Source organism: Symphodus melops, assembly GCF_947650265.1.
Source record: "Symphodus melops genome assembly, chromosome: 10".
Classification (NCBI taxonomy): Eukaryota; Metazoa; Chordata; class Actinopteri; order Labriformes; family Labridae; genus Symphodus; species Symphodus melops.
In genome coordinates this window covers 662,480-671,859 of record NC_136700.1, presented here as the reverse complement: position 1 = coordinate 671,859, position 9,380 = coordinate 662,480, and the positions used below count along the sequence as shown (strand labels likewise).

Sequence of the window (9,380 nt, the reverse complement as noted above, 5' to 3'; positions counted from 1 at the left end):
TACAAGTGTGCAAATATATTTCCATTTTTTTGTCATACAAAACAACAAAGATAAAAAAGTGAATCATTAAACATAAAAAAAGAACATTTAAACAAAAAAAACACCAGAGATTAAAATTCAAACAATGTACAAAAGTGTCCCGTGTGGGAGGCAGATCTCTGGCAGATACAGTGCATGTAATGTTAAACATCAAACTTCAGGCAGCATCAGAAAGTTAATTCAAAAAACACACAATGAACAGTCCCGGACCGGCGCTAACAGCTAGCATCTGTTTGTGTGGCGGCGAGGATTACTGTGACTGAGGCTAACACGGGGGGGGCGGGGTCTCACAACACAACAAACATGTTAGTAAAAAGACGACACATTAAAAACAGTGTTCATCATGTTTGAAGGATGAATTTGAGTTGGGAAAATTCAAGTGAACAAAAGATCGTGTTACGCAGAAACATGGCGAAACGTTCTGCCGACGTACTCAGATATCTTCATGACGATGTTTAACACCAAACACTCTTGAACCTTTTTTCAAATAGGAAAAACAATAAGTTCAAATAAATTCAAATGTTAAACTCATGCTAACTCAGCTTGTTAATTAGCCAGGGAGCTAACAGCTGATTCGCTAACACGCTGTTTAAGGATCAGTTTAAATGTTCCTGCATGAAGGACCTAATCACGCTAATGTGCTAACAGCTATTAAGTATGCTAACTAAAGCTATGTCATGCTAGCTGATAGTGCTCTGTCTTTTCCCCTTGTTTTGAAAATTGGCTTTTGTAGATGTGAACAATAAAATGATGCCGTCTGCTTTGAAGCTAACGTAAAAAAACCCCCCCAAAAAACCTGCTAGCTTAACATTTCTGTATACGCTGAGAGAAATCTTTTGTTAGCGGTCTATAAAGAGCTCAACAGTGAGCATCCACTTTTTTAGCGGCTCCTGTAACCATGACAACCAGCCACACCGACACTATGGTAATTTTATTTGGCACAAAAACGGTTTTAAGAACCGGCAAAGATAGAGTAGACTGCACATCATTTTGTTGAACTACACTTCCCACAATGCACTGCGAACGATCCTTCTTCCCAAACGTAGCTTTAGTCGTCGTTATCGTGTTTGTTCTGTCGACGCCCACGCTGTACAATCTGCTACATGCACCGCGGCATGACGAGGTTATCCCTTCGCATTCGTAGGGAAACATCGCCATGGTAACGGCAAACTCTACCAATCAGAGACACCGTGCTCGTGTTCTTTTCCCCCGATATCGTAAATAATCTGTCTTTTTTTTCTTCTCTTAAAACGACTAAGAATTCGGACAGGAGGATAAGTCACGGAGTCACACTCGTGGTCGGTCTACCTGTGATGGTTATGACATCACTGTTTATAATCGGAGAAAATGAGCGGGATTTTAGCGGTAATAAAAATCTAGTTAGCTGAGATAAAAAAAATCCTCGTTGATGTGACGGCAGCTCAGTGTGTCTCTGCGGGTCGGGTTAGTTTCATGAAAAACAAACACACACACACACACACACACACACACACACACACACACACACATATGTTTCTTCTTCTGCTGTTGCACAACTTCACACACTCGTGCGAGGATTTAAATACGATCAACGTTCTGATGAAGTCGTCGTGGAGGAGGCTCGTAAAGATGAACACCTGAAAACCCCAAATGGGGGACGACTTCAGCGTCTGGGCCAAACCGGACTGGACTGGGTTAGACTGAGGAGAGAACACGTGATAGGATCCATGTTGGCGCCTGGTTCTGTTGGACTGGTTTTGGTTTGGTCACGATGAAGACTCGTGGATCCGGATCAACGACAGTTTGTGTGAAACACGCGCCGTGCTCTGTCCCTAAAGTCTAATCCAGTCCAGCCCGGTCTGAAGTCCAGTCCTGATTTGTCTAAACCAGTTTAGAGCAGAGAGGCGGTCCGGTCCGGTCTACGCAGCCACGCAGTGGTTCGGTCTGCGGGACATCACGTATCCTCGTCTGCAGACGCAGCGGAACGAGCCGTCAGTGTTCACACAGCGAGCGTTCACGCACGGGAACTCCGGCTGGACGCCGTCCTCACACTCGTTTATATCTGTTGACACACACACACACACACACACACACACACACACACACACACACACACACACACACACACACACACACACACACACACACACACACTTGATCTATCTGTATTCTGGAAACATGAAGAACGCTCCTGTCTGTGGTGAGTTCAGGGACCGTAATGAGAGTGGGATGTTTCAGTGCGTACCGATACATGTCATCGAGGTCATGTCCAGCTCGTATCCTTGGTAACAGTCACAGGTGTAACCTTCTGCAACACGAATACACCTGCCGTTCTCACAGCCGTGCAGTATCCCACAATCCTCTGCTGCACTCAGGCCGCCGTACGACTCGTAGCGCCCTGAAAGACAAAACGAGAGAAGACGAGGCGGCGATCCATCGTGAGTTTTTAGGATTCTTTTAAGAACGCAGGACTCACTCTCATACACCCTCCTCGGGGCTCCGCCTCCTGCGCCTCCTCCACCTCCTGCGCCTCCTCTTCCTCCTCCTCCTCCTCCGCTCCGGTCCGTGAAAGGAGGAAAAGGTGGGCCGGGCCGCCATGCTTCCTCCTCCTCTTCTTCCTCCTGCTCCTGGTAGGGCGCTCCGGGCAGCGGGGCCAGGCTGAGAGGAGCGCCATCGGCCCGCGCAGGAGGACGAGGACGGGCGCCAAACGCCCTCTCTGCGCGGGGGTCCAGAGGGAGGCGGTAGGATGGAGATCTGACGGGGGAGCCGAAGTCTCCTTCAGAGTAGTAACCCGTGCTGAGAGACGAAGAGAGATCGTCATCAACGGGCGCTTCACCAACACGCCACGCTCAAAACACCACTCCAAACATGAACGGCCATCTTTAAAATCTGATGCGTGGTCACCTGTAGTCAGGACGGCCGAACGCCCCGTCAGGCAGGCCGAAGGTCGCCGGCGTCCTCGCTCTGAAGCCGGACCTGCTGCCCCCTGCTGGAGAGTAATCGTCATAGTCAGGAGCACTGAAGTCTCTGGAAGCTGGAGGGAAGGAGTCCGGGACGTAAGGAGGGAAGTATGGAGGAGCTGAGGAGACAAGGAAGAGAGGAGACGAGGAGGAGAGGAGACGAGGAGGAGAGGAGACGAGGAGACAAGGAGGAGAAGAGACAAGGAGAGGAGACAAGGAAGAGAGGAGACGAGGAGGAGAGGAGACGAGGAGACGAGGAGGAGAGGAGACGAGGAGAGGAGACAAGGAGGAGAGGAGACAAGGAGGAGAGGAGACAAGGAGGAGAGGAGACGAGGAGGAGAGGAGACGAGGAGGAGAAGAGACGAGGAGAGGAGACAAGGAGGAGAAGAGACAAGGAGGAGAGGAGACGAGGAGGAGAGGAGACGAGGAGGAGAGGAGACGAAGAGACAAGGAGGAGAAGAGACAAGGAGAGGAGACAAGGAAGAGAGGAGACGAGGAGGAGAGGAGACGAGGAGGAGAGGAGACGAAGAGACAAGGAGGAGAAGAGACAAGGAGAGGAGACAAGGAAGAGAGGAGACGAGGAGGAGAGGAGACGAGGAGACGAGGAGGAGAGGAGACGAGGAGAGGAGACAAGGAGGAGAGGAGACAAGGAGGAGAGGAGACAAGGAGGAGAGGAGACGAGGAGGAGAGGAGACGAGGAGGAGAAGAGACGAGGAGAGGAGACAAGGAGGAGAAGAGACAAGGAGGAGAGGAGACAAGGAGGAGAGGAGACGAGGAGGAGAGGAGACGAGGAGACGAGGAGGAGAGGAGACGAGGAGGAGAGGAGACGAGGAGGAGAGGAGACGAGGAGAGGAGACAAGGAGGAGAAGAGACGAGGAGAGGAGACAAGGAGGAGAGGAGACAAGGAGGAGAAGAGACAAGGAGGAGAGGAGACGAGGAGGAGAAGAGACGAGGAGGAGAGGAGACAAGGAGGAGAGGAGACAAGGAGGAGAGGAGACGAGGAGAGGAGACAAGGAGGAGAGGAGACGAGGAGACAAGGAGGAGAAGAGACAAGGAGGAGAAGAGACAAGGAGAGGAGACAAGGAGGAGAGGAGACAAGGAGAGGAGACAAGGAGGAGAAGAGACGAGGAGAGGAGACAAGGAGGAGAAGAGACAAGGAGGAGAGGAGACAAGGAGGAGAAGAGACAAGGAGGAGAGGAGACAAGGAGGAGAGGAGACGAGGAGAGGAGACAAGGAGGAGAAGAGACGAGGAGAGGAGACAAGGAAGAGAGGAGACGAGGAGGAGAGGAGACAAGGAGGAGAAGAGACAAGGAGGAGAGGAGACGAGGAGGAGAAGAGACGAGGAGGAGAGGAGACGAGGAGGAGAGGAGACGAGGAGGAGAGGAGACGAGGAGGAGAAGAGACAAGGAGAGGAGACAAGGAAGAGAGGAGACGAGGAGGAGAGGAGACAAGGAGGAGAAGAGACAAGGAGGAGAGGAGACGAGGAGGAGAGGAGACGAGGAGACAAGGAGAAGAGACGAGGAGAGGAGACAAGGAGGAGAGGAGACAAGGAGGAGAGGAGACAAGGAGGAGAGGAGACGAGGAGGAGAGGAGACAAGGAGGAGAGGAGACGAGGAGGAGAGGAGACGAGGAGGAGAGGAGACAAGGAGGAGAAGAGACAAGGAAGAGAGGAGACGAGGAGGAGAGGAGACGAGGAGGAGAAGAGACGAGGAGGAGAGGAGACAAGGAGGAGAAGAGACGAGGAGGAGAGGAGACAAGGAGGAGAAGAGACGAGGAGGAGACGAGGAGGAGAGGAGACGAGGAGGAGAGGAGACGAGGAGAGGAGACGAGGAGGAGAGGAGACGAGGAGGAGAGGAGACGAGGAGGAGAAGAGACGAGGAGGAGAGGAGACGAGGAGGAGAAGAGACGAGGAGGAGAGGAGACGAGGAGGAGAAGAGACGAGGAGGAGAGGAGACGAGGAGGAGAGGAGACGAGGAGGAGAAGAGACGAGGAGGAGAGGAGACGAGGAGGAGAGGAGACGAGGAGAGGAGACAAGGAGGAGAAGAAAGGAGGAGAAGAGACAAGGAGGAGAGGAGACGAGGAGGAGAAGAGACGAGGAGGAGAGGAGACAAGGAGGAGAGGAGACGAGGAGAAGAGACAAGGAGGAGAGGAGACAAGGAGGAGAGGAGACGAGGAGGAGAGGAGACGAGGAGGAGAAGAGACGAGGAGGAGAGGAGACGAGGAGGAGAGGAGACAAGGAGGAGAGGAGACAAGGAGGAGAAGAGACGAGGAGGAGAGGAGACAAGGAGGAGAGGAGACAAGGAGGAGAAGAAAGGAGGAGAAGAGACAAGGAGGAGAGGAGACGAGGAGGAGAGGAGACGAGGAGAGGAGACAAGGAGGAGAAGAAAGGAGGAGAAGAGACGAGGAGGAGAGGAGACGAGGAGGAGAAGAGACGAGGAGGAGAGGAGACAAGGAGGAGAGGAGACGAGGAGAAGAGACAAGGAGGAGAGGAGACAAGGAGGAGAGGAGACGAGGAGGAGAGGAGACGAGGAGGAGAAGAGACGAGGAGGAGAGGAGACGAGGAGGAGAGGAGACAAGGAGGAGAGGAGACAAGGAGGAGAAGAGACGAGGAGGAGAGGAGACAAGGAGGAGAGGAGACAAGGAGGAGAAGAAAGGAGGAGAAGAGACAAGGAGGAGAGGAGACGAGGAGGAGAGGAGACAAGGAGGAGAGGAGACAAGGAGGAGAGGAGACGAGGAGAAGAGACAAGGAGGAGAGGAGACAAGGAGGAGAGGAGACGAGGAGGAGAAGAGACGAGGAGGAGAGGAGACGAGGAGGAGAGGAGACAAGGAGGAGAGGAGACGAGGAGGAGAAGAGACGAGGAGGAGAGGAGACGAGGAGGAGAGGAGACGAGGAGAAGAGACAAGGAGGAGAAGAGACGAGGAGAAGAGACAAGGAGGAGAGGAGACGAGGAGAAGAGACAAGGAGGAGAAGAGACGAGGAGGAGAGGAGGAGAGGAGACGAGGAGAAGAGACAAGGAGGAGAGGAGACGAGGAGGAGAGGAGACGAGGAGAAGAGACAAGGAGGAGAAGAGACGAGGAGGAGAGGAGACGAGGAGGAGAGGAGACGAGGAGGAGAGGAGGAGAGGAGACGAGGAGAAGAGACAAGGAGGAGAAGAGACGAGGAGGAGAGGAGGAGAGGAGATGAGGAGGAGAGGAGACGAGGAGGAGAGGAGACAAGGAGGAGAGGAGACGAGGAGGAGAGGAGACAAGGAGGAGAGGAGACGAGGAGGAGAGGAGACGAGGAGGAGTTATAAAACAGTAAAAACATAATAAATACTGATGATCAAATTAAAGGAAACTTTGGGTTTCAAAGACTCACCCCCTCCCCCTCCCCCTCCCCCTCCCCCTCCTCGTCCTGGTCCTAGTCCTGGTCCAGCTTCCGGTCTCCCTCCCGTGTCCGGTCCGGATGAGTCCGGGTAACTCTCAGGAAACAGAGGAACAAAGGAGCTGCAGAGGCGGGCGTAGTCCTCTGCACACGCACAGAAAGAGGAGGAGCTTAATGTGTCTTATTTTAAAGAGAATGTAAACAGACGTCTCGCAGCGTTTTGTGGGAGGAGTTTACCTGAGTCGGAGGCGGGGCATAGGGCGCACTCCATGGCCCAGCCCTCGCCGTACAGACAGCAGCAGTCCATGAAGGTGACCTGAGCGCCCAGCAGGGGGCTCTGACACACCAGGTCAGCCGTGACGTGCTGCCAGCACACCGACAGGTTCTCATCTGCAACACGCACACACGGGTGAGGACGGCGTGCAGGGAGGAGAGGACGGCGTGCAGGGAGGAGGACGGCGTGCAGGGAGGAGAGGAGAGGACGGCGTGCAGGGAGGAGAGGACGGCATGCAGGCAGGAGAGGAGAGGACGGCGTGCAGGGCAGGAAAGAGAGGACGGCGTGCAGGGAGGAGAGGACGGCGTGCAGTGCAGGAAGGAGAGGACGGTGTGCAGGGAGGAGAGGAGAGGACGGCGTGCAGGGAGGAGAGGACGGCGTGCAGGGAGGAGAGGAGAGGACGGCGTGCAGGGAGGAGAGGACGGCGTGCAGGGAGGAGAGGAGAGGACGGCGTGCAGGGAGGAGAGGACGGCGTGCAGGGAGGAAGGGACGGCGTGCAGGGCGGAGAGGACGGCGTGCAGGGAGGAGAGGACGGCGTGCAGGGAGGAGAGGACGGCGTGCAGGGAGGACAGGACGGCGTCTTACCTAAGGTGAGGTGCGAGGAGTTGACACAGTTCCGCTGCGTGTCGTCGAGCACCAGAGGAGGAGCACAGCTGCAGTAATACGAACCCACCGTGTTGACACAGACTCCGCCCACACAGCTCTCCTCCTCGCACTCATCGTGATCTGAGAGAGAGAGAGAGACATCGGGCGTTCACACCTGACCCGTTGTCTCTGCTCAGAACGAGCTCGAGTCTGTTTGCATGGCGATGGCGTGTTGTGATGGCGTGCTGTGATGGCGTGTTGTGATGGCGTGCTGTGATGGCGTGTTGTGATGGCGTGCTGTGATGGCGTGTTGTGATGGCGTGCTGTGATGGCGTGTTGTGATGGCGTGTTGTGATGACGTGTTGTGATGGCGTGTTGTGATGGCGTGTTGTGATGGCGTGCTGTGATGGCGTGCTGTGATGGCGTGTTGTGATGGCGTGTTGTGATGGCGTGCTGTGATGGCGTGCTGTGATGGCGTGTTGTGATGGCGTGTTGTGATGGCGTGCTGTGATGGCGTGTTGTGATGGCGTGTTGTGATGGCGTGTTGTGATGGCGTGCTGTGATGGCGTGCTGTGATGGCGTGCTGTGATGGCGTGCTGCGATGGCGTGCTGCTCGTACCGACACACTCGAGCAGCGTGCGGTTGTACACGTATCCACTGGAGCAGTAACAGTTGTATCCCGGGATGTTGTTGACACACACGCCGTTCTTACACACCTCGGGATGGAAACGCTTACACTCGTCCACGTCTGAAACAACAACACACACCTGTGAGGATACGTGTGTGTGTGTGTGTGTGTGTGTGTGTGTGTGTGTGTGTGTGTGTGTGTGTGTGTGTGTGTGTGTGTGTGTGTACCTACCCGTGTAGCTGAAGGCTCCTGTATTCACGTATCCTCTCCCGCTCGGACACAGAGACAGAAACTGAGCTGCAGACACACACACACACACCTTCAACACCTGAGCCAATCAGCAGCCTCCGTCTGTGTGAATGACCTGCGTCATGTGATCTCACCTGAGTTGACAGGTGGACAGGTGTGGTACTGGCAGCCCAGCCCCCAGCCCTCCCCCACCGTGCAGCAGCACTCCTGCTGGCTGGTGTTGGTGGCCAGCAGGCTGCAGGTTCCACGCTCGGCCAGGTTGTAGTAACACTCCCTGAGCTCACCTGGACGAGCGGCGGGGAGGGGGGGCAGATCCCCCGCGCTGACGTAGACGGAGGAGGGCGAGGAGGAGGAGGAGCCAGGGATTATCTCTGCTGCTGCAGTGTTGACACACCGCCTGAGGGTGGCGTCGAACTCGTACCCCCGTCGGTCACATTCACACATGAACGATCCCTCCACGTTGTCACAGCGAGCTGAACCGCACACGCCGGGGAGGGACTCACACTCGTCCACGTCTGAGAGAGAGAGAGAGAGAGAGAGAGAGAGACAGAGAGAGAGAGAGAGAGAGAGAGAGAGTACCACAAAGATGGATCATAGCACCTGTAGGTCATGATCCGCTTTCGTCTGCAACTCTGCTCACTTCCTGTCAGCTCCTCTGCTCACTTCCTGTCAGCGCCTCTGCTCACTTCCTGTCAGCTCTTCTGCTCACTTCCTGTCACCTCTTCTCACTTCCTGTCAGCTCTTCTGCTTACTTCCTGTCAGCTCCTCTGCTCACTTCCTGTCAGCTCTTCTGCTCACTTCCTGTCACCTCTTCTCACTTCCTGTCAGCTCCTCTGATCACTTCCTGTCACCTCTTCTCACTTCCTGTCAGCTCCTCTTCTCACTTCCTGTCAGCTCCTCTGCTCACTTCCTGTCAGCTCTTCTGCTCACTTCCTGTCAGCTCTTCTGCTCACTTCCTGTCACCTCTTCTCACTTCCTGTCAGCTCTTCTGCTTACTTCCTGTCAGCTCCTCTGCTCACTTCCTGTCAGCTCTTCTGCTCACTTCCTGTCACCTCTTCTCACTTCCTGTCAGCTCCTCTGATCACTTCCTGTCACCTCTTCTCACTTCCTGTCAGCTCCTCTGCTCACTTCCTGTCACCTCTTCTCACTTCCTGTCAGCTCTTCTGCTTACTTCCTGTCAGCTCTTCTGCTCACTTCCTGTCACCTCTTCTCACTTCCTGTCAGCTCCTCTGATCACTTCCTGTCACCTCTTCTCACTTCCTGTCAGCTCCTCTGCTCACTTCCTGTCAGCTCTTCTGCTCA

General features: G+C 54.6%; 1 protein-coding gene across 1 annotated transcript in view; it reads right to left on the bottom strand.

Moving 5' to 3' along the window:
* Positions 1–9,380, bottom strand: part of ltbp4 (latent transforming growth factor beta binding protein 4) — a gene marked incomplete at its 5' end in the record, with an annotated part of 23,621 nt that continues 14,241 nt past the window's right edge. Inside the window, 10 exon segments of the mRNA XM_079353156.1 lie at positions 1–2,080; positions 2,264–2,416; positions 2,495–2,814; positions 2,923–3,097; positions 6,337–6,486; positions 6,580–6,732; positions 7,202–7,342; positions 7,821–7,949; positions 8,061–8,126; positions 8,213–8,593. Coding sequence (XP_079209282.1) covers positions 1,938–2,080; positions 2,264–2,416; positions 2,495–2,814; positions 2,923–3,097; positions 6,337–6,486; positions 6,580–6,732; positions 7,202–7,342; positions 7,821–7,949; positions 8,061–8,126; positions 8,213–8,593 — 1,811 coding nt within the window. The 3' untranslated portion in view covers positions 1–1,937.